General features: G+C 40.1%; 1 protein-coding gene across 14 annotated transcripts; it reads left to right on the top strand.

Annotated features, from left to right (window-relative positions):
- The first annotated feature begins 722 nt into the window (after positions 1 to 722).
- On the top strand, positions 723 to 25,339 carry Ca-alpha1D (Ca[2+]-channel protein alpha[[1]] subunit D). Of its 14 annotated transcripts, XM_033379676.1 has the most exons (34): positions 727 to 890; positions 1,894 to 2,319; positions 2,824 to 3,679; positions 5,248 to 6,599; positions 6,718 to 6,937; positions 7,553 to 7,658; positions 7,909 to 8,048; positions 8,255 to 8,361; positions 8,886 to 9,038; positions 9,501 to 9,682; positions 9,741 to 10,260; positions 10,331 to 10,556; positions 10,616 to 10,826; positions 10,887 to 11,096; positions 11,159 to 11,277; positions 11,341 to 11,402; positions 12,380 to 12,497; positions 12,935 to 13,064; positions 13,232 to 13,398; positions 13,490 to 13,577; positions 14,181 to 14,288; positions 16,417 to 16,524; positions 17,481 to 17,533; positions 17,595 to 17,741; positions 17,809 to 18,280; positions 18,347 to 18,430; positions 18,493 to 18,555; positions 18,617 to 18,805; positions 18,869 to 19,117; positions 19,170 to 19,829; positions 19,927 to 20,378; positions 20,899 to 20,939; positions 24,386 to 24,516; positions 24,574 to 25,339. In XM_033379676.1, exons 2-34 carry the CDS (start codon positions 2,310 to 2,312, stop codon positions 25,066 to 25,068), a joined length of 8,229 nt encoding a protein of 2,742 aa, XP_033235567.1. In that variant the 5' UTR covers positions 727 to 890; positions 1,894 to 2,309; the 3' UTR covers positions 25,069 to 25,339. The 14 variants fall into 14 exon arrangements, 13 of the variants coding, with proteins under 13 accessions (XP_033235565.1, XP_033235566.1, XP_033235560.1 ...); XM_033379669.1 differs by lacking the exons at positions 12,380 to 12,497; positions 14,181 to 14,288 and adding an exon at positions 11,696 to 11,807 and having other exon boundaries at positions 726 to 890; positions 24,574 to 25,068; XM_033379665.1 differs by lacking the exons at positions 12,380 to 12,497; positions 14,181 to 14,288 and adding an exon at positions 11,681 to 11,807 and having other exon boundaries at positions 726 to 890; positions 24,574 to 25,068.
- The last annotated feature ends 269 nt before the right edge of the window (positions 25,340 to 25,608 follow it).

The raw sequence follows: 25,608 nt of genomic DNA, 5'->3' as shown, positions 1-25,608 counted from the left end.
AAATAAAAATAAGTAAAACATGAATGCCCATGTTTTCCATTATACGGAAATAATTCCAATTGCGATTTCGTTGGGTAAACAAATCGTCTAGGGCTAAGCATGATTGAGAATAGTAAGTGCTTAAAAATGGTATGAGGTTAGGTTCATTATAAGATTACCTTTTTGCGCTGTAATCTTTGAAATATTCACTAATTACCTTCATGAAATCTTTATTTATTATTTAAATAAAATCCACATTCACTGAATACGCCTTTTATAATTCAGTGATTTCATTTTACGGTACAAATGCGATATTTATTAACACTTAATTGACTAAAAGAATTCACTTATATTCATTTTATTATTTATTATTATTTATTTATTTATTACTTTTAATTATTTTTAAATATTTTTCAAACATTCCTTAAGTATGTCCATGTCAAGAGCTAGCAACTGGGGTTATTTAAAACAAATTTCGCATTGCTCGACTTGGAAAGAACTTGGAAAGTAGTTCTTAGCCGCAAGGAAAGACAAGACTTTAACTCAATATGTATTCCATCGGAATCAATTCATGCATGGCTACACTTATCTCCAACAGCTTCCACAGACAACAAAGACCCTATCCGATTTTACAACCAACTTTCAACAACCCTAATCAATCGATAAGCCACCAAAATCGGGAACGTAAGCTTTTCTTAAAAGCTCTGGCAAATGTCAACACATTCATGGTTGCCTCTGTGAAAAGCTAACGATTCCTGCACAGTGTGCTTTTGTGGCTGATTCCTTAAACTCGTTCACGTTGCTGTTGGTCGCGTATGAGGAAAATACTAAAATACAATACAGAAAAGAAAAGAAAATCCAACAAATTTATACCACAAAACGGAAAGTGTAGTGTCCAGTGATAATTGTGGGTAAATTGCAAAGTGAAGCAGTGAAATGGAAGCACCTGAAGCATGTGGAAAAGTGGTTTCCCTTTTCTTCGTATTGCGTCTTTAAAAGTTTTCACACATGTGTGCATTTTCCTCATGTGTGTTGTCTGATATCCATATATCTTTGTGTGTGGAAAGTGTGTGTGTAGGCTATTACATATGACTGGGTAGGTCAATCGGTCAGCACATGCCCCTGCTGGCCCCCAACTTCTTCAAACGAGACAGAGTCATTTTTGGAGTAGCCAACAAAGAGGCGACTCACAAAAGTATGCTTAAAGCATTTCCCAGGCGGGCCATCAAAAGCTAATGAGCAAATTAGTTCTAGTGCCAAACGCGCGCGCTCTTGACCTCATTCCCGTGGATGACTTTTTTTTCTTATAGTCCAGACCTATAACAGAACCAGCCTTCTGACCATCTTTCAGCCGTCTAATGTGTACCATTTACCCATATTAATCAGTGACGAGTGCGTACTCGCATTCCCCAGTGCCCCACTCAGGAAGGGAAAAATATATATTTAAATGCTTTTGTGACACTTTGGCGAAACTTTTATTTTGTTTGCTGCAAAGGCCAAAAAGCTTTCCTGCACTGGGGGAGAGCTTTAAAGAGAGACGTGCTGATTAGAGAGAGAGTGGCTCTCATTCTCTGAGAGATGACTGCCCATCTGACAGTTGCATGCCACAATAACTCGAAAGGAAAATGTAAACATTGCGTGGGTTTTTGTTTTGGTGCCTGCTCACCCACACACACGCACACACACACATACGCACACGACACTCACATATATGGTCCCTGTGTATGTGTGTCAAGGGTTTATATATAGCGAAACCCCAATGACTGATAAGCTATCAATACTAATGGAAATTCGTTGTCTGCTCACTCAACTGGAATTAAACGAAATCCAATAAAATGTGCTTCAAGCAACCGATACAGTGAAAACCTTTTCGAAGCCTAATAATACCCATATAATAAAATCCATCTTCCATAGGTCTACAACTAACCCTCAACCGCAGACTTTCATAAATGCCAAATTTTACAAACCGTCGCTTTAAACTCGTCCAAATACGTTAACCAATAAAACTTACAAAAATTAATTAAGCACCACCGTCAAAATTCTGCAATTTAATGGCGAAACATTTTCTTTTGCCAAACAACTCTAAAAGCTGTCCTCAGTATAAATGTGTCTGAGAGTCTCTGAAAGTGTGAGAGAGTGCTTAGCTGTGTATTAGTGCGTGCTTGTATCTGTGTCTGAGACCAAACACACCTGTTGATACCCTCGTTGTGGCTCTCTTGCTGACCGCATTCCGGCACTTGGCCAACACGTTTCTAGACCACAATAGTTCTTCGAAGTGCATTTTGAATGAAAGCCAAATCCATATTGAGCGCTTGAAGGAAACTTCAAATATGAATACAGGTACTACCAGAACACGAACGCTGCCCTCCCACCGCCAAATAATAACATCAATTACGTTGATTCCCATCATCATTCATCATGCGCTTAATTGAGCAAGTTTTTTTTGATCGATTGGTATTAGAATTCAATTACTTGCTGTTCACTAAATGCGATACAAAACTTCAAAACAAACTGTTAAACGAAATTTACACTAAAAGCTCTTTGAATATGAGTCATGATTTTGAATATGAGTCATGATTTTGAAAGATTTTAGTTTTTAATCTAAGAACAATATTCTTTGTATCATTTAAATGTCGATGGAGCTCGATCTTTATGGTCGCAAAGCTAGACACGTTTTATTTTAATATTGAATCTTTTTCATACATTACTTTAATTCTAATCAATCGATTTGAACAGCACCCCAGTCTTCTTTATAACGCTCATCAAATATTGATATTGCTTTACTAATAAACTATCCTTTACACACCTCATCTCCCTTCAACGAAAACCATCAAAATCCATAAGGAGATTATAAGGAGCATGCCTCACTGACACAGCAACAGCAACAGCAGACGCAGACGCAGCCGCAACAGCAACAGCAACAGCAACCAATTAACAAATACGATGCCTTGGATAGTTCTAGTTCAAATAATAAGCTAAATCATAAATACAATAACGATAACGATAAGGATAGGGATAAATCTAAGGACAAGGGTAGGGAAGCAAGCAAAGATTCAACGCCAGTCAGTGTTGTCGTCATCGATGAATCATGCCCTACCAAGAACCAACAGCCTGCGACTACAATCGAGCCCACCACAAGCTCGAGAACTACGTCTACATCATCCTCCCAACGACGACGACAGTTGCAGTTCCAGAGACAAAAGGAGGCAAAGCTTTATGACCAACGAGATGAGGCCACATCGTCGACGACAACGGCAACGGCCACAACGGCTACAAACGTGATGGGTGGCGGAGAGCTAGTTAACTGCATAGCCTACGATGATAACACCTTGGTTATTGAGAGGAAGCCGTCACCAACGTCTCCGGCCACCTCAAGGCGATATCTGAAGGCCGAGACGCCGACGCGAGGCAGTCGGAAATATAATCGCAAGTCGGCAGCAGCCAAAAGTGACTTGGAGGTGGTTATTGTGAAGCCCGATCATCATCATCAGCATCGCTCGCCGACGATAACGCTGCCTGTGCCCATCAAGACAACATCAGCAGGAGCGTCTCCAGCCGGAACGTCGCCATCGGGAGCAGGCACACCTTCGGTCCTGCAACAAAGGTATATGCAACTCCAGCGGGAGCACGAAAAGAAATTCATTTACAATGCATTGCAAGAGTTTGATTATTTGGAACCATCTAGGCGTTCTAGGGCATAGTAAGTTAGATCAAGACCCACAACTATCGTATAGCTATCGTAACTCTGTGTTGTACATCGCTGTCGTATACCCTGTGCTCACTCCAATGATGTGCTCCTAAGTGTGTCCGTATATGGCCTTTTGTTTTGGGAATGTATTCGCATGACTAGTTTAAAGCGTTTTCTTGGCATCATCCTAATAGTATGTATTCCAATTTTCAGAAGGTGTTTTTTATTTTGAGATACGTTATTACGCACACAATTTTAATTTCATGATGGGTTTTAATTTCACAGACCTTCACAGATTTAATATGTGACATGCATAGTTTCTCGGGACCATGTTTAACATATAAATAAATATAATTTTTTAAAGAAGCTCAAGAGCATGCCGAGAATATTGTAAATGGTCAAAAGTCTCAGTGAATTCGCAGTGAGAATAGTTAATACAATCACTAGCACGTACATGTGTATATTCGCGAAACCCAAGCTAAATTCAGGATTTTTGTTTTTTTTTGTATTTTTATTGTCCATTTTTGCGATATGTCAGCTTTCGATATAAGCCAACAGCAACTCATCATGCGTCAAGAAAATGGATCGTACTATTTGTACGCTCTGCCAATTCAATCCCTGAATTGAATACCTGAATCCCTAATCACTAATTATGAGCATTCACCAGAACTATCCTGAAAAATCTACCATTGATCGCTGATCAAGATCAATAGATGTCGCCAACAGCCTTAGTTGATTTATACAGTAATCAACAATTATAGGGATAGTTATGTACATACTTAATTATATTAGGTATATTCGAGTAAATAAATGTAAAGCAAGACTGAAGCATTTCCGTATCACGTATAGCTGGTTCCATAAAGCTAGGAACCTTTGTGTTCGTCCCTTTTTTTACCTCCTGGTTCTCAGCGGCTATAAGAACTAGTGCAACCATAAACAAATTTCCGTTAGCGGACTCTCATGCCATGCGCTCTCAATCTCTCACTCTTGCTCATCTAGTGGCGCCTTCTGGCGGATTGAGCGAGATAAACGGCCGAATGGTACTTCGTTTTTGTGAAGGAAAAGAGAGATGTGGTATGGAAACAGCTATTATATTTGTCCTTGTGTGGCATGTGGATTAGTCATAAGATTATGTACATTTATATACACTTAAAACCTAAATATCGCTACTACTTATTTATCCGCAAAAAAAGAATTCGATAATCTAATTTCGGGTCAATAATTTGTATTCAAGTTGTTTTAAATTTTCCATTGTCCCCTTCCCTTTGATAGCAACAAAATCGGACTTCTCCCACTGTTACTATGATCAATTTTTATTTCATTTATTATTAGTTCTCACTTTTGGAATTTCTGATGGGATAAATAGAAGCTTCAGTTGCTATAATGTACCAATGATGGGTACAATGTCTCCAATGGTCTGGGTCTTCTCCGGTTTGATGAAACAAAATAATTGTTGTAGTCCATGAAGAAAATCATGTTCCTTATTTTAGAATTAAGTAGTTAATGGCAAGTGCATCCAAATGTATATGAGAAGTGTTTTGTTTGTCGACGAGCTCTAATACTTTACTTCCTACCCACAGTTGCAGTCCGCTTGAGGTCCCTGACGACTCCAGCCAGCCAAGCAGCACCAATAAGAGACCAAGCAACACCGAACTCGCGCTCAGCACAGTCACCAGCCAAATAGTCAACAATAGCACCTACAAACTCGACTTTAAGCAGCGCCGCCACAAAAACGGCAACGGGAACGGGAACGGGAACGGGGAGGCAGCCGGCGGATCGGGACCAAATCAGGGGGGCAGTGCCTCGGCGAACGGCAGCAAGCGACGGAAGTCAAGTTGTGCATCCTGCGCAGGGGCTGGAGGAGGCGCCAGTGCCCCAGGAGGAAGCAGTCAGCGGCTGACGCCGGAGGAGGCTCTTGTTGCGGCAGCTCAATCGGCGGCAGCGTCGGCATCTGCGTGGCAGCAACAGCCGCAGAATAGTGTAACAAGTGCGGGCAGCACAAACAGCAGCTTTAGCAGCGGTGGCCGGGACGAGGACAGCAGCTACAGCGCCGTTGGAGGGGACAGCAGTAGCAGCAATAGCTGCAACTGCGACATCACCGGAGATAACAGCACGTTGCACGGCTTTGGGGTCGGGGACGTTAGCAGTTTCATTGGGGACGACGACTGCCAGGTGGACGACGACGACGACGATCCCAACAATCCGGATCTCAGCTCGCAGACTCTTCGAACAGCGGCGATTGTCGCGGCTGTTGCCGCAGCCAAGGAGGACCAGGACCAGTCCTTGGGCGGAGCCGGAGGAAACACCAACACTGACTGTGAGAGCTTTAGCGAGCGCCGCCAGGATGCAGATGACGGTGTGCGGATCGTGCGGGCTAGTGGCAACAATGATTCACTCGAGGATGTCGGCGAAGTGGATGACAATGCCGACGTGGTTGTAAGGAAAAATACGCGCAACCGGCCCTCCATCAGGAGGACATGTAGGATCACCGAGGAGGACGACGACGCTGAAGAAGGACAGTTCTACGAGGACGAAGAGGAGGACGAAGACGAGCCAGAGGGCACAACCATTGATATTGACGAGCAGGAGCAGCTGGCACAGCGGCAGCACCACCATAACGACGACGACGACGAAGAGCGGGACGGCGAAATTGAAGGTGACGAGGACGACGACGACGTCGACGAGTACTACGAGGAGGAGGAGGACGACACCCAGGCCTTCTCCCCATTCTATTCCAGCTCAGCAGAGCTGATTGACAATTTCGGAGGCGGTGCCGGCAAATTCTTCAACATCATGGACTTTGAGCGTGGCGCTTCCGGTGGCGGCTACACGCCGAACGGTAATGGCGGAGCCGCCGGCGGCGGCGATGCCTCTGTCTCGGCGAGGTACGATGGCGCCGACACGGATCTCGGAGGCGGCAACACCATTATGGGTGAGTCTTTGCTTAACTAACAATCTGCCATGAGCTGCTAATACCTATGGCATAATTTGTCCGAACTACTTATGTGAACAACATACATAAATATAAATCCGAACCTTCATTCCGGCAGGCATTGACGCCATGGGCATTGCAAACATTCCGGAAACCATGAACGGCACAACAATCGGACCCAGCGGCGCTGGTGGCCAAAAAGCTAATGCCGCTGCCGCCGGCCAGAAGAGGCCACAGCGCCGTGGCAAGCCGCAGCCAGATCGGCCGCAGAGAGCGCTCTTCTGCCTCAGCCTGAAGAATCCACTGCGAGCCATGTGCATACGCATTGTAGAGTGGAAGTATCCTTTTATAACCGACAACCCCTTTTTAAAAACGTTCTCATAAACCAGCTCAAGAATAAGTTGTAGAGAAACAGATCTACCAGCGGGGTATCGTGGTTCTTGCACGGCCGATTATTTAAGACATATGTATTTTTGGATTTTTCAACATAGTCTCTTTTTACTTTGTCCAATAAAATCTTTGTCCGCTTTGCCGTTTCTGAAGGACTAGAAACAAGAAACAGTCACTCGGTGCTAGGTCCGGAGAATAGGGCGGGTGAGGGAGAAGTTCAATGCCTAAGTAATGGATTTTTGTCATGGAATCTGCACATGTGTGCACCCTTGCATTGTGGTCGATTGTGAGCAAACGCGGAATTCACTTTACGAAAAGCTTTATTATCCAACATTTAAACCATAACGTGCATATTTTTCTACTTTCAATGGCTGTTAGACACTAACTAAATGACGCAGTTTCTTCAAATTTTAACAGAAGTCAACTGACGGAAGCTTGTAGACAGAAGCAGAGTTGCCCTATAAGTTAAGAGTATTGTCCATTCCTCGCATATTACTTTGAACTAGTTCGTAAATACAAGTAACAGATATTCCGGCTGACTTTCCTCAACTCCGCATCGCTAGACCATTTGAGTTCCTTATTTTGTTAACAATTTTTGCCAACTGTGTTGCCTTGGCCGTTTACACGCCTTATCCGGGCAGCGATTCGAATGTGACGAATCAAACCTTGGTGAGTAGTTCCATTGGCTGATTCCAATGGCACAGATATTTATGTTCTATTTATATATACAATGTTACGGAAATTTAATCAATATGCATTTCTTTCACGTATCTTTTATATCCACCTCATGCATCCAAATCACATATCCAATGAACTGAACAATACGAAAACCCGATTCCCCGAATACCACCAACTCCGAATCCCCCATCCGTACGTCCCAAACAAAACCACGAACAAAACTCACAAAACACAATAACAGGAAAAAGTTGAATATGTATTCCTAGTTATATTCACAGCGGAATGTGTTATGAAAATTGTAGCATATGGTTTTATGTTACATAATGGTGCATATCTAAGAAATGGATGGAATTTATTAGATTTTACAATTGTAGTTATAGGGTAAGCATACAAAATATTCCAGTTAAAAGCGCAGAGCGCCTAGGCCCACTCTGGCCTCGTTTTAACCATTTTCTATGTTACCTTATATCCAATTTAATCGAAATCGAGCCAATTAGAAAAACCAAAAAACAATAATCAAAATTACCAACAAAAGTCAATCCAAAACTGAGACACGTATGAACTTTGTATGCCACACATTTTTACAGAGCGATAAGTACGGCACTCTCCCATTTGATGAAGGATGCCTTCGACGTGAAGGCATTGCGTGCCTTTCGTGTGCTGCGTCCGTTGCGACTCGTATCGGGTGTACCAAGTAAGAGCTGAATGCACCTGCCCAGAATAAGCTCAAATTAAAATCACAAATTCACCGGCCTAGTAGGATCGCTTTGCGAGAAACTACGGAGCGATTCGTAGTTAAAATGCAGCACAGATGGAAGATATTGAAGAAGATTGGGAAAATTTTATATAGTTCAAACTATGTACAAACAGACCATTCATTCAAACCATACTCTTGTACTTCAATTAGCTTTTTCTTCAGTTAGATCATCTGAAAATGTTCCGTTAACCCATTGTGCACAGCACAAATAAGTATTAATGTCAATATCTCCGATAGTTCATACTGAGTCCGGAAGAAGTTTATCTGTTGTTAATCAATCAACACAGCTAGTGTTGTACCATTATCCTTCGGAGTTCGAAATTTGATATTCGAAATCGCAATTTCTGTGCCGCGTTTTCAACCTCTGTGTTTGCACTAAATTTTTGAAAAACCGCTAATCAAACTAAGGAGCATGCTAACCATCAAAACGAATATTGGCCATTCATAACGCTATTCTACAGGTCTGCAGGTTGTGCTAAATTCAATTTTGAAGGCCATGGTGCCCCTGTTTCACATTGCACTCCTGGTCATATTCGTGATAATAATCTACGCGATCATTGGCCTCGAGTTGTTCTCCGGTAAATTGCACAAGGCGTGTCGCGATGAAATCACAGGTAAGAAGAATCGAGTCATCGAATCGTACGATGTTTATACGTTGTACGAATATCATTCAATTGTCTTGAATGCTACCAGATATGTCGCATTACAAAATCAACGTCCAAAAGCTCTATTACTGGAAGATTAGTCTTCAAAGGAAGCCCAGGGCAGTCCAGATATTCCATTCCACAATTACACCCACACTCAAAAGTCAGAGATAAACTTTAAAAGAACTCCAGTCACCTGCTCCTGACTGATCTACCAGCTAAAAGAGCTATTGAAGTTTTTAAATGTTTGGGACAAATATAAGTATGCCAAAGATGCGGCATATTCCGCCACAAACACACCCACCACAAGAAAACCTAATGGCACTTCAGAGACCCTTTCATCCCATTTCATTCCATTCCATTCCATTCCATTCAATCGCTAATGCATAAAACCTAAACAATCAATCCGAACGGATCCAAAACGGAATTTAGGTGAATACGAGGAGGAAATACGGCCCTGCGGAGTGGGCTATACGTGTCCGGAGGGCATGAAGTGCTACGGTGGCTGGGACGGACCCAATCAGGGAATTACCAATTTTGACAACTTTGGTCTGGCCATGTTGACGGTGTTCCAGTGCGTCACCCTCGAGGGTTGGACTGATGTTCTCTACAGCGTAAGTGCATGCTTTATCTATCAATTCCTCGTGTACATGGGTAATAAATATTCCACAGATCCAAGACTCCATGGGCAGCGACTGGCAGTGGATGTACTTCATTTCCATGGTCATTCTGGGTGCGTTCTTTGTGATGAACCTGATTCTTGGTGTGTTGTCTGGCGAGTTCTCCAAGGAGCGTAACAAGGCCAAGAACCGCGGTGACTTCCAAAAGCTACGCGAGAAGCAGCAGATCGAGGAGGATCTTCGTGGCTACCTCGACTGGATCACCCAGGCCGAGGATATCGAGCCCGATGCTGTGGGCGGTCTTATAGCTGATGGCAAGGTGAAGCAGGCGAACGAAATGGATTCCACTGAGAATCTGGGAGAGGAAATGCCCGAAGTCCAGATGACTGAGTCCCGATGGCGCAAAATGAAAAAGGACTTCGACCGTGTCAACAGACGAATGCGTCGGGCCTGTCGCAAAGCCGTCAAATCTCAAGCCTTCTATTGGCTAATCATTGTCCTGGTGTTCCTCAACACTGGCGTCCTGGCCACGGAGCATTATCAGCAAATGGATTGGTTGGACAACTTTCAAGGTGGTCTCAACATCGGTCTTCTTTAAACTCGTACAGTGTCAAAACTGAACATAACTCTTTTTCCTTTCAGAGTACACAAACGTTGTCTTCATTGGCCTCTTCACCTGCGAAATGCTACTGAAAATGTACAGTCTGGGATTTCAGGGCTACTTCGTTTCGCTGTTCAATCGCTTCGACTGCTTTGTGGTGATTGGCAGCATTTCGGAGACCCTGCTTACAAACACGGGAATGATGCCACCTTTGGGCGTGTCCGTGCTTCGTTGTGTCCGTCTCCTGCGTGTCTTTAAAGTAACCAAGTGAGTTGATGCGATTCCCATTATCTTTATATACGTTACAACGTTTGATCTCTTCGTAGATACTGGCGGTCTCTATCAAATCTCGTTGCTTCCTTATTGAACTCGATACAATCAATTGCTTCGCTCCTGTTACTGCTCTTCCTGTTTATTGTGATATTTGCATTGCTTGGCATGCAAGTTTTTGGCGGTAAATTTAATTTTGATGGAAAAGAGGAGAAGTATCGAATGAATTTCGACTGCTTTTGGCAGAGTCTGCTCACAGTCTTTCAGGTAGGACTTCCCAACTTCTCATATAGGGATGTGTATTATCCATAAAATACATCCTTTCAGATCATGACTGGTGAGGATTGGAATGCCGTGATGTATGTAGGCATTAATGCCTACGGCGGTGTCTCCTCCTATGGTGCCTTGGCCTGCGTTTACTTTATCATCTTGTTTATATGCGGTAACTATATTTTGCTGAACGTGTTCTTGGCCATTGCTGTAGATAATTTGGCCGATGCCGACTCGTTATCCGAGGTGGAAAAGGAGGAGGAGCCTGTATGTATCCAATCCAATCTACAAATCGCAGGCGTATTACAATCCGAGTTCTTGTCCGCTAGCATGAGGATCCAGCTCTGAAGAAATCCCACAGTCCCACTCCGACCATTGATGGCGAGGATGATGAGCATCTAAGCATTGATATAGATATGGAACATAACGAAATGGATGAAGATAAAATGTGGGAGCAGCAAATAGCATATAGATCAAATTGATTAAGACATTTCTTTGTTTTGTACTCCAGGGACCACGAAACACTCTCAGATGATGAAGTACGTGAAATGTGCGAGGAGGAGGAGGAAGAAGGTATGTTCTCTAGCGTAGATTCATTTCAATTCGCAACTAAGACTAGCCTAAGATTACTTTATGGTCTGAAAGTAGAATCTAAGTACTGTAAGCTTATGCCTAGAAATCTACTGAAAACTAACAAGAAACCGAACCAAAAATATTCCTTGAAACTTTTGCTGCCGACGCCTCTCATCCTCTGCCGCCATTTTTTTGGAAACTACACTGAACAAAAACAAACAAAAAACAACAAACAACAAACAACAAACACCTTCACATACTCAATAATTAATCGAAAGACTCCCATTCCGAAGTATCAGCACATGTCACTGCACGACCCCGACGTTTATCCGAAGTCAGCATGAAGAAGACTAAAAAGCCCATGCCGCGTGGTAGTGCATTTTTCATTTTCAGCCACACAAACAGGTAAATCAATCACTGATTGACATTAAACAGCTACACACACTCTTTGATTTGATTTGATTTAGTTCATTTGTCTTGTGATTAAAGTTTATGAACTTTTCCTTAATATTTGGCATTATTTTGCACTCTGATTCGGCAGTTCGTTGTTTGCATGTGACTGAAAATCGATTTACAAACCACCAGCGAGCTGTAAAGCATTTTAAAGCTATATATATGTACTTTATATAACTTATCAGTTAACTGGAATTTGTTCCTTTTTTTAATTAAAAATATTGTTTTTTCTTTTTTGGCATTTTTCAATGTAGGGCGAATACTCTCATATTTTGTTCCTAACTATAATTTTTGGCCCACAAATGTTACTTCAATATGTTATTCGAATATGTTATATTTTTAAAAGCCGTCAACTATAGTTTATTATTAAGATACTAGTATTTGTAGCCTAAGTTCTTAGATTTAAAGTATAAGAATTATTACCGATCTCTTGCCAAATTCTCATATATGTATTTATTATTTTTTTCCAAATTGGCATACATATATATACATAATATATGATAAAATTTTAATTGCATATATAGTGGATGAAGAAGGCATGATTACAGCACGCCCACGTCGTATGTCTGAGGTTAATACGGCCAACAAAATCCTGCCCATACCACCGGGCACATCATTCTTTCTTTTCTCTCAAACGAACAGGTTTTTATTATTATTTTTTTAGTTTTAGTTTCCACGTCAATTCAAAAGAATTCCCACGAGTGATGATACTCGTACAGTTTTTTGTGTCTGTGCGTGTGACATGTTTCATGTGTGCGTGTGTATGCAACTGTCCTTGAGTTATCTATGTATAGTTGTGTATTTCTCCTTTTGCTTAACCTCGTTTTGTGTATTGTCCCAAGTACTTAAGCCAAAGATGTATTAGTTCCAAGAAACTTACTTTTTGTAGTTGAATTTTGAATACATTAGTCGCCTCTTTGCATTATAATTTGGTTTTCTAAACTTGTCTTTAGCGATCCCTAACTGCATGGCGTGTGTTTTGATTTGTTATTTTTTTTTTTATTTGTTTCTGTTGATCTGTAACTTAGACACTCATATGAAAGCCGACGATAAACGTATATCCAATTGTTCCCACACAGATTTCGTGTCTTCTGCCATTGGCTCTGTAACCACAGCAATTTCGGCAACATTATCCTATGTTGCATCATGTTCTCCTCAGCTATGTTGGCCGCAGAGAACCCCCTAAGGGCGAACGACGACCTGAACAAAGTAAGTAGCTCCCGTATCGACCTATTAAAGAAACTCCAAGTGATAAAAGATTCCTGTAAGTTATGATTGAGGCTTAATTAGACTTGAGAGCGTTACTGTTCTGTGCGTACTCGTATATTGGAAACACTTTTCATTCGATGTCCTTCACTGTTCGTTTGTTTTTGCAGGTACTCAATAAATTTGATTATTTTTTCACGGCAGTTTTCACAATAGAACTGATTCTGAAATTGATTTCATACGGCTTCGTGTTACACGACGGAGCCTTTTGCAGATCCGCATTTAATCTTTTAGATTTACTTGTGGTCTGTGTCTCATTGATATCCCTAGTGTCCAGGTAAACAATAATCGAAACACTACTCTCACCCAGTAGTCGTGATATAATTTTACTTCTGGAACATAAACTATAACATCGATTTCAACTGCAGTTCGAATGCGATCTCAGTCGTGAAAATTCTCCGTGTGCTCCGTGTTCTAAGGCCACTCAGAGCCATTAATCGTGCCAAAGGTCTCAAGGTAAGACTCCATTCAAGTTCAAGTCCTACTCATACTTCCTCATACTTTCTCTCAATCTCGATTAAATGCTTCAATTAAAACTGTTATACTTTTTTGGTTTTAGTTCATGCAATATTATTTCGATTTGAAACCACTCCACAACAAATACTCGTACATTTTTCATTTTTTAACATATAAGCAGCTTTTACAAATCTTAGTCATATAAAATAACCCCAAAGAAGGGTGGGGGTCCACAATCATCTCTAGACTATGCGAATACCAACCGAAAAACCTTGAAATGCTGGGTGTAGGGTGCACCGAAACGCAAGCTGAAGATTCTTATTATTGAATTATACACTGCAAACAATTGACTTTGTTTGACTTTGAGCATTGCTCTTAACACTTAACGAAAATGGGCGTGGAATAGAAGCGTATGGGCGTGGCTTGGGCATAGTTAAAACTATGTATAACTGTTTATACTAAAACCCGATTGAAACTGTGCGCGCAGAAGAAAATCAAAATCAAAACCAAAAAAAAGCAATTAAGCCTTATCCACCATTAGTATAACGTACCACATTCAATAAATTAATAATTCAACTATATATATCGTCGTATCACATACAGCATGTTGTTCAGTGTGTCATAGTCGCAGTTAAGACTATCGGAAATATTGTGCTCGTCACATGCCTACTGCAATTCATGTTTGCCGTGATAGGAGTCCAGTTGTTTAAGGTATGATTTTCGCTTTAAGTTCAAATTAGTTCAACTTTTTCTGCATTTGTTTTTTAGTTTTCCATTAGTCTAAGGATCAAGAGTTTTATGATGGATATAAAGAACAAGCTGCGGCATGCCGAAGCTCTTAATACCCTTGTAACTATCCTCGAAAGTATTTCACCCTGTGCTGCAAAATGGCATTCCAAAACAAAAGGGAAGATTCCATTCTTCAGTTAAATTATTTCTCTGCATCTAGATACATATCCATATCTAGATTTTCTAATTTTCTTCAAGGGTATTAAGCACCAGATTAAGATATACAAACTCCAAGCTATATTCTAAGAAAGTTATTGTATAAATTTGCCATTGACGTCGATGCATGTGATCCTCTGTACGTTCAAAGCCTTCAAAGAATTTAAACAATTCTAGAGATTTACTTTTAAGATAATTTAGCTAGACAATAGACATTATCCAAATAATATTCCCACATAAGTTTTGAATAGGCATAGTTAGTCGATACGTTTAAGACAAAAATTTGTATAAATTTCAGTTATTTTGTCATTTTGTGATTGCACACAAAAAATATCCTAACAAATAAATATATACAAATGTTGTTCTAAAATAGTTTTCCCTTTCAGTTTGCATTGACTAATTATGTTTTAATTTATTGTTCATTTTTTTTATGGTTTACAACGTTTTTGACTAATTTTTGTACAGAAACTTCGTTTTTACTAATAGATAAAATAATTAAAGTAATGAATATTATTCAAGAAGTGAATGTAAATACTACAAATATCTTCAGTATTGCTTATTAATGCGCTGCATAATCCCCGAAGACCGCAGAGGAAGCAACCAACTTGTCAACAGATGTAAAAGTCAACGAGTGAAATTATAGAATTGTATTTGAGGGATTTAATTTACCTGAGTTTCATATTATCGACGCTCTTAAGAAGGAGTACAAACCATCACACCGATCCTAACACAACTCACACGAATGACAGAACCAGTACACATATATCTTTCTCTACTTTTAAAATTAATATATATTCCACACCCATTTTCCGCGTTTGTAAACGTCTAAATCCAACAAAGCAACTAGTATTTACACCTATAAATATGTCGATAAAGATCATAAGCACCATCACACCCACGCAACACCCTTCAAAATCTCACGCAAGAGCGCACCATGTTTATTTTGGGTTTATTCTCTAGCATCAAAACAGCAAACCAACCTTGCACCCTAGCATCAAGGCCGAAAAAAACAGTTCCCCTGTGTAAAAAACCTATTAACTGTCCGTCAAGGGCCGGACCATCATTAGTAACCAGCCTCTTCAACATGGTAGCCGGAATACCTGAATGAATCCACAGTAAACTGTAAACTGTATCGCGATTTCATCCGCTTCACTATCTTTTTCAGTGTTTTACGCTGTACCTCAAGTCCACTCAAATTGGAATATAAATAAATATAATTTCTTGTGCAAATATCTTTTGATTCAAAATTAATCCGACTTTTGAAGCAAATACTGTATCGATTCAGCACAATTCAAAATTTCAATTACAATGGATTCATTAAGGATTCCAAAGATTCCCAAGATAGATACTAACACATTTTTATTTGAATTTTTGCTTACATCAACATTTCCTTTTTTCACATATAAAAGCATATGTGGCTTGGACACTCATTTATTTTCATATTCGTATTATTTTTTATAATCTTTTTCGTTGTCACTCTTCGTATATATTTTTAGCCTGGTATTAGTTGTACAATCGATCAAAACAAATGATTTTATAGCCAACCAATTCCATCGCAAATTGATCCCTCTATATTACATACATATTTTTCTTCTTTTTTCCTCTCTTCAAACGTGCTTCGGTTGATTTGAATTGAATTTTGCCAACCAATCGAAAAAAATGTCATTGTTAATTACTGACATAATGCAAAACCATTTGATTCCCTTTAAAAAAATGTGGTCGCAAAATACACCCAACAAAATCCTATTATTGATGCTGCCACTCGCAAACTTAAATCGATAAATAAAAAAACGAAATAAAATAATTAAATTATACACGTCTTTCAAAAATTCCCCCACACACAAATCCAAACATTTGGCCTACACTGAACAAAAAATTGAAACTACTTCTGCAGTATGTGGTCAAGTGCGTGGTAGTCGCAATCAAAACCATTGGTAATATCATGTTGGTTACATATTTGTTGCAATTCATGTTTGCGGTTATTGGAGTACAACTCTTTAAGGTAATTTCTTTTGAATTATATTTGAAAAGTCAGTGGTGGAGGGTATCTAGAGTCGGCTTTAAGTGTGCGCTTTTATTTTTGAAAAGGGAAAGCTATAAATAAACTATCAGAAATGCTGCTTAATCAATGTGTGCTTTGAATTTTGTCGTACTTACTCTTCCATCTCGATATTTATGTTTAGGGTTTACTGGGTAGTGTTCCATTGAAAGGTAAATATTCTCAATGTTCACGCAGAGGTCAAAGATATTAAACCTTTTTGTATGTCAAAGCCCACGTCAATTTTCTTCGCCCTCTTCTCAGCTTCAAAGAAAATACTACCGACTCGTACGCTTTGCAACATTCCATATTTGGTAAACCAAAGAAACTCTACCATTTTACCAAGGCTTGCTACTAGTTATCAGTTCTTGCTTATCGAATCTAATCCCAGAGCAAAAGTTACTAGTTACGTTAGCTAGCGCCCTGCTAACCCAATGTAATATAGTACTTGTTTCAATATATGTTTTCCCATGTACTTAACCCGAGTTTCAACATGTTTCTTGATGTCCTGTCTGTAAATATTGTGCGTCCACGAAAATAATACTGTTATCGTCCACCCCATAATTTTGGGCAGTGTATGTAAATGAGTTTGCAAATAAAACACCTCGTAAATGTATATACTCGTGCGTACATTGATTTGATCGTATATAGATAGCTAGATAGTCTATCGTACATTGCTGCATAATATATCGTAATTGAACTAGGCTTTAGTCGATAGTCCCTACCGTAAAGCAGTCGTAATATTTGTCATCTCTGGGAAAGTAAGCTCAACCGAAGAATACTTCAAGTTGGACTTTCTTCACCCTCAGATATTTTCATAACTTTGCCATATTCCATGCTGGTCTATTAATATTTTATAATCTCTTCCCCTGCCTCCCCCACAAACCATTCGTATTTGCCCCCATTTAACAATCATTTAGGGCAAATTTTTCAAATGTTCTGATGGCTCCAAAATGACGCAAGAGGAATGCTTGTAAGTCTTACTGAAGCATAGTATGCTCAGATCAGATGAACACAATGCAAGATACTTTCAGTGGCACTTATCTGGTCTATGACGATGGGGATGTCCACAAGCCGCGTCTCAAGGAACGTGAATGGACCAACAATCGATTTCATTTCGACGATGTGGCCAAGGGAATGTTGACTCTCTTCACTGTATCCACATTCGAGGGTTGGCCTGGGTGCGTTTCGAGAACTTAAGCTATAATCTGGATTTTGTGTAACCTCTCTTCTATCTTGCCATTTCAGCCTACTATATGTCTCGATTGATTCGAATCAGGAAGACGGCGGTCCAATACACAATTTCCGTCCCATTGTAGCTGCCTACTATATAATCTATATTATCATAATTGCCTTCTTTATGGTGAACATATTCGTCGGTTTCGTTATTGTCACTTTCCAAAATGAGGGTGAACAGGAATACAAGAACTGTGATCTGGACAAGAACCAGCGTAATTGTATAGAATTCGCACTGAAGGCAAAACCCGTGCGTCGCTATATACCAAAGCACGGGATACAGTATAAGGTCTGGTGGTTCGTGACATCTTCGTCGTTTGAATACACCATATTTATACTGATCATGATAAATACCGTCACACTGGCCATGAAATTCTATAATCAACCACTATGGTATACGGAACTTTTGGACGCCTTAAACATGATCTTTACTGCAGTTTTTGCACTGGAATTCGTCTTCAAATTGGCCGCTTTTCGATTTAAAGTAGGAATTATCGAATTGGACGTATATATTTCGAAAAAGCTAATTTTATAAATTGCGTGTTTGTAGAATTACTTCGGCGATGCGTGGAACGTTTTTGATTTCATTATCGTTTTGGGCAGTTTCATCGATATCGTTTACTCCGAAATCAAGGTTCGTATGATCCGCAAACAATTTCTAGGGAATGAACTTGACAATTTTATACTTCCTGACAGAGCAAAGACACTTCTCAAGCGGCTTGTGATATTGTCGAGGGTTGTAAGTCCAAGGCTAAGGCAGTAAGTGGTGGTTACTTTTACTTTAATATACGAAAGATCTTCAAATGAATAATTACTACAGGCGGGTTCCAATTTGATTTCCATCAACTTCTTCCGCCTGTTTCGTGTGATGCGCCTGGTTAAGCTTCTCAGCAAAGGCGAAGGTATTCGAACGTTGCTCTGGACCTTCATTAAATCATTTCAAGCACTGCCCTACGTAGCCCTGCTTATTGTACTGCTCTTCTTTATCTATGCGGTTGTGGGAATGCAGGTGAGACTCTTTAATAAGAAATCTGTTACTCTCTCCACTTTCTTATGCATTTGTTTGACTCAGGTTTTTGGTAAAATTGCTTTGGATGGTGGGAATTCCATTTCGCACAACAACAACTTCCAGACGTTTCAACAGGCGGTTCTCGTGCTGTTCCGTTCGGCCACTGGCGAGGCCTGGCAGGATATTATGATGTCCTGTTCGGCGCAGCCGGACGTTAAGTGTGACATGAACTCAGATACGCCTGGAGAACAATGCGGCTCATCCATAGCCTATCCCTACTTCATATCCTTCTATGTGCTCTGCTCATTCCTGGTAAGACGAGTATGCATTTCTACAGAAACAGACTGATTGCTTTGGTTCGCAGATCATCAATCTGTTCGTGGCCGTCATTATGGATAACTTTGATTATCTCACACGAGATTGGTCCATTCTGGGCCCCCATCACTTGGACGAGTTCATTCGCCTATGGAGCGAGTACGATCCGGATGCCAAGGGTCGGATCAAGCATCTTGATGTTGTCACATTGCTGCGAAAGATCTCCCCGCCGCTGGGCTTTGGCAAGCTCTGTCCACACCGCATGGCCTGCAAGCGTCTGGTGTCCATGAACATGCCCCTCAATTCTGACGGCACAGTTCTCTTCAACGCCACCCTCTTCGCGGTCGTTCGCACCTCGTTAAGCATCAAGACTGAGGGCAACATCGATGACTGCAATTCGGAGCTGCGAGCCACCATCAAACAGATCTGGAAGCGGACAAATCCAAAGCTATTGGATCAGGTGGTTCCTCCGCCGGGCAACGATGATGAGGTGACGGTGGGCAAGTTCTATGCCACGTATCTGATACAGGACTACTTCCGGCGCTTCAAGAAGCGCAAAGAACAGGAGGGCAAGGAGGGCCATCCAGACAACAATACGGTCACTCTGCAGGCTGGTCTGCGTACCCTGCACGAAGTGTCGCCTGCCCTCAAGCGTGCCATCTCCGGCAACCTGGATGAGCTGGCCGAAGAGCCTGAGCCAATGCATCGCGTAAGTCATTACGAAGGATTATACCGTAATAACTCACTTGAAGCTCAAGCTCAATCAATAGATCAGATTTAACCTTCTTCGATGTCCTTTTTTGCAGCGCCACCACACGCTTTTCGGCAGCGTGTGGTCCTCTATTCGCCGACATGGCAATGGAACCTTCCGCCGCAGTGCCAAGGCCTCGCAGAGCAACGGAGCCCTGACGATCGGTGGCTCCGCTTCGGCGGCCGTAGGCGTGGGCGGTAGCACCTTGGTGCTCGGCTCCGATCCATCCGGCGGGGACTATCTGTACGACAGCCTGAACCGGAGCGTGGCTGACGGGGTCAACCACATCACACGCAATATCATGCAAGCCCGCATGGCGGCCGCCGGAAAGCTCCAAGACGAGCTGCACGGCGCGAGCAGTGGGGGAGAGTTGCGCACCTTCGGCGAGAGTATCTCGATGCGGCCCCTGGCTAAGAACGGGGCTGGAGCTGGAGCTGGAGGCATGGGCATGGGAGCGGCAACAGTGGCCGGCACCCTGCCACCCGAAGCCAATGCGATTTCTTATGAGTAAGTATGCGGGGAGCACCTGCGCCTGCCCGGTCGAGGCAGCGCGTTCTTTAGGCCAATGTTGGAGTTTGCTCTTTTGGTTTTCACTTAGCCGAAGTACCCGTACACACACGAAGCTCCGTTCGATACTTCTTGTTACTATGGCTTGCTGTTTAGTGGGTTGATCCATACCATTTCGTTTATCGAACTTATCTATTTTCTTTTGTGGCATTTTTATTTGTCACCTAGTGTGAAGAGTGCCTTAAAGTTTGTAATGGACAAAAGGAGCCAAGCCAAGTCCAACTACTTGGCCCCAACCAAAAAAAAAAAAAAAAAGAGTTTAAACTTAGTTGCAATCTAGTTGCACACCTAGCTGCAATCACAAATTACAGATAAATCCATATTGTTACGTATAAACTAGCGGATTTAAAGAACCATAGAAGGAAAAAACAAAAAACAAACTACATTTATTGAGAACAAAAAAGAAAAGAAAAAAGAACATAAACCAAACTTTTACTCAATCCCCGAACATTAATTTCAGCAACCGCAATCGTGGTATTTTATTGCATCCATATAACAATGGTAAGCCTAAAATGCTGCAAATTGCAATAATAAAATTAAATCAAACAACCAAAAAACATAACAAAGAACCACAGCAGCATCTACAAAGCAACAATTCAATTGCACAACAATTTATTAACCCACCTTTTGTTAATGTGTTCTTTCTTATACTTTTTCCCTCTATTCATTGGACGAAATCCTGGTATTAATTCCGACAAAATTTGTTTCTTTGCTTTTTCCCTCCACAAATTCGACAAAGACAGTCAAAGAAGAAACAAATTTATTTGAACTCCTCGTTAATTATTTTGTAATTCATAATTTAGTTTTGTATAGCCCATTTCGTAGCAGCTGCATTCCATTATAACACACTGCAAATCAAATTATGTACAGTCTCTTGCCCACTGAGTTCTAAGATTTGTTACTGCCTGCGGCATGCAAAATGTTACAAATAATATCAATCAAATGCAACATCATAAAATAACCGGAAAAGACTGCCAAGCAACTGTTTCGTTTTCAGTGTGCTCGTACTAAGTATTTTCTTGGCTGTTTGTTCATCGCAAACAAAAAACTAATGCATTAAAATCTATCGAGAAATGTCTCCTCATAACACTTGTAGTACACATGAATAGATTTATACGCAGACGCGCCATTGTGTATGACCTATATATACATATATATACAAATTAATGATCGTAGTAAACAGTTGTAGTTTAGTTACACATACATATGTAGGCGCAGCTTACTCTTACAGATAAAAAGTAGAAACGCTTTCGCTGCTCCTCAAAATGTAAATTGGGACAAAACATAGCTAAAATCCAGAATAATACACAAGACAACATTTTAACACATTTGCATATACCATATATATTCGAGAATTGGTTTTAATTGCAGGCCCACTCACATACAGGTAATTTTGCCACAAATATGGAATATTTATTGAATAATAGAGCCAACTAAAAAGGGTATCTGAAGCATACGATTTTGTCAGAGGCTCTTCATAATTTATATATAATTTATAGATATTCATTGTCCTGCAGTGTGTAAAAAGTGAAGCATTAGAAATACAGCCTATACATTTATTTGCTAAAATGAAACATTTTATTTTAGGTTCAAAACCTTTTTTATTTCAACTCAGGAACTATCTTTAGGGAAATTTTAAGTCATCAATATATGAAGATAAGAATAATAAGAAGCTGTATTTAAAAATAAATCTTTAAATGAATTGAAGAAGTCGAATATTTCCTCTCCTAAATTTCAAACACCACACACCTTCTCAATACTAAAATTTAATCCTTTTAAAAAGTTTAACACACTTAACCGAATAGTATGTGGCTCCTTTTGTTGATTACAAACTAACGAATATGATTGAGAAATTCAGCGAAATTTACTAACAAATTAACTCAACGAAACCCATTGCCATGATCAAAATGAAGACAAAAACAAAAAACCAAAACGAACAAAACGTGAAAAATTATCATTATCAATCAATTCAGTTAATTCTGTTCGTTGAAGTAATTCGTTTTTGTATAACTCTTTCTTATAAAATCTTTATTATAGCATAAGTGATTCGAGTTTAAAAACCACCGAGTGCTGAGCTTCGAACACTGCGATATACTTGCTGGATGAGTGTCCGAAGAGTTCGAAGCGAAAAAAAAAAAAAAAAAAAAAAAACACAAATGGTTTCCCAGCTCAAATAAGCCCATGGGAATCGTTCCTAAAAATGAATTTTTGCTATATTATTTTGGTTATGTTTGAAATGAGAGAAACAGTAACGATGCATTCCCCTATCGGTAAAGAATATGTTATTTTGTGTGATCGAACTGAGAGTTCTCTGGTAACTGATAACTGAGTGGATTAATGATATACTCGTAACACCTACAACCAACCAGAACAACAACCTACATCAACAACAACCAGAAACAACGTTAACAACTACAACAATCGTTTAACACGCAACAACAACAGCAACAATGAACGTAATTAAAAACCATAAAAACCAAAGCCCGATATCGATGTCTATATATTCTATATATATAAATATATTTATATATATAACAAAGCCGTGTTGTTGTTCCCATCTACTCCAAAGCCTTGGCCATGGCGCGATCTAGCCCAATCATACTCGTATATATCGAAAGTGTGTGTTTGATGTGTGTGCCTTGCGGCGATATGAGCCACATTTACCCAATACTAACCCAACCAAATACTACATAGATCGTTATTCCCATGCCGAGATCTGAACGTTGTCTCCATTATTTTTGTTAAACGTAAATTATACCTATATTAGCTTGACATGCCAATAAACGTGAGAAATACTCTTCCAAAATTTAATATTGTCCTTCAATGTTGTCTTGTCGTCGCATTTTTTTTTTTCCTTGTGGGATTAGAAGTCATTTTGGAGGCCCCGAGTGATACTGATCCCAGTGCCCATCAAATACATACAGACATTCTGAACACTCAAACACCGAAACAGAAACATCCACACACAAAATATGCTTACATACGTCGCTTGCCTTGTTCATAGAGCCCCTTGCCTTAGTGATATTGTAACTGGAGTGTATTACGTTATGCCTACACACACATATATAGCGATTGTTGCTTGCTTTCGTTAAACTAACTTTTATTTTTTACCATATTTTGCTTAAAAGAGCTAACATAGTTATAATGCTCATTAAAAAGGAATGACGATGTATGGATATCGTGTATATATATGTACTATAGAATGCTGCCTAACCAACCATTAAATGTAGTGCTACATATTCATAGATGCTAAGATAGTCGTATTGTATAAGCTTGATGATCATGCTAAGAAATATATCAACTTTGAAGTTATATGGTACCAGAATCAGAATATATATTGTATAATCAAGCATAGAAATATTCAAGCTAGAAGTTCCAAATAAACGATCAGATGTTGACATGTAATGAGTAAACTTTAAAGTTAAAATCTGCAAATAGATACAAGAGAAAGATCAAAGACTTGACTAGATAGAGACTAGTCAAAAAGAGGAAAAAATATAATAGTTTATGAAAATCGAAGAAAAAGAATGCCACGAAGAACACCAAGCAAGAAGCAGTTCCTTAACAATTTTCTTTACTTTGAACAAAACTTGAGGAAAGATCTTTTTCTGATATACATTTATATTTATTAGCCTGTCAAGTTGAATCCAGGTTCAAGAATATTATCAACTTTACATGAATGGTTTATTTGGTAGTTGGTGACAAAGGAGCAAAATATGTAAATACTAATAGTAGAAAAATAGTAGAAAAACACTATAAAGGTAAGATAAATTTAGAATAGCTATCACACAAAGGAGTAATTTTAGAATCCTTAACCAGGAGTAGTAACGATCATCAAGCTATGTAAAAATATAAATTTCATAAACGTATATACCGAAAAATCAACCAATTTCGGAACGAAACTTTTCTAATTCTCTCCGTAATTTTCTTGTTATGTGATCATTTAGTCTACGCACCCAATGGTGCTATTCCTGGCCACGAGCGCATGATCCAATCGACCCCAGCTAGTCCCTACGATCAGCGTCGTTTACCAACTTCATCTGAAATGAACGGCCTGGCCGAATCATTGATTGGAGGGGTAAGTACTTGTGCCACGAGGAAATATCCGAGATAATACGATCGCCACTCTCCACAGGTACTCGCCGCTGAGGGACTGGGGAAATATTGTGATTCCGAATTCGTTGGCACGGCTGCTCGGGAGATGCGAGAGGCTCTGGACATGACACCGGAGGAAATGAATCTGGCCGCTCATCAGATACTCTCCAACGAGCATTCGCTGAGTCTGATTGGCAGCAGCACTGGAAGCATCTTCGGTGGTTCGGCAAGTGGCGCTGCTGGTGTTGGTGCTGGAGGCAGCAGCATACGCAATGCCTTTGGCGGCAGTGGCAGTGGACCGTCCTCACTCTCGCCCCAGCACCAGCAGTATTCCGGCACTCTGCAGTCACCACCGATACCAGACAATCGTCTGAGACGTGTGGCCACAATAACGACCACGACTAACAACGGCAAGTCACAGCTTGGCCAAAACCCAATTAATTTAACTACAAATAGCCCAAACATGTCAGCAGCCAACCAGCAGCAGCAGAAATCGCCACAACGTGGACCAGGGAATCAGAACTTCTCCTCATAGCATAAACATTGTAGCCTACACATAAAAAATGTCTTCTTCATGGAATTTTAAAAATGTGAAATGGAATTTGTAATTTTTGTATGTATAATTTTAGCAAGAAAAAACAATTTAGTCATAGATTCGGGAACTGTTTGAAAGGAATTGCTCTCAAATGAGAAGCGGCCCCACAAACCAATTTGTAAAACTTGTAAAAAGAAACAAAACCAACTGTAATTGTACATGTATGATAGCATTGTTTTTTGCCTTTTAATAAAGTACACATGTACTCGGATATCGTGGGCTTGTCGTCTTATAATGAGCCGCAAAAAACCGGCTAAACTGAAAAACATGTAATGTATATGGTAATAATATGTATATTTTTTAGAAAACAAAACCAAAACTAAAACCAAAAAAAGCCCCGAAACTGATAAGGTCTAACTTGTAATTAGCAACAAATTAAATACCAATTGGGAGAAACCAAAAAACAATTTAATTGATTAGTTAATATAATCACCAACAATGGAAACATAATGATATACGATAAATGCCCATTGTATTGTT

This window comes from Drosophila pseudoobscura, chromosome 4, assembly GCF_009870125.1.
Source record: "Drosophila pseudoobscura strain MV-25-SWS-2005 chromosome 4, UCI_Dpse_MV25, whole genome shotgun sequence".
NCBI lineage: Eukaryota > Metazoa > Arthropoda > Insecta > Diptera > Drosophilidae > Drosophila > Drosophila pseudoobscura.
The sequence above is the reverse complement of the archived record's forward strand: the minus strand, read 5'-3'. Positions and strand labels throughout refer to the sequence as shown.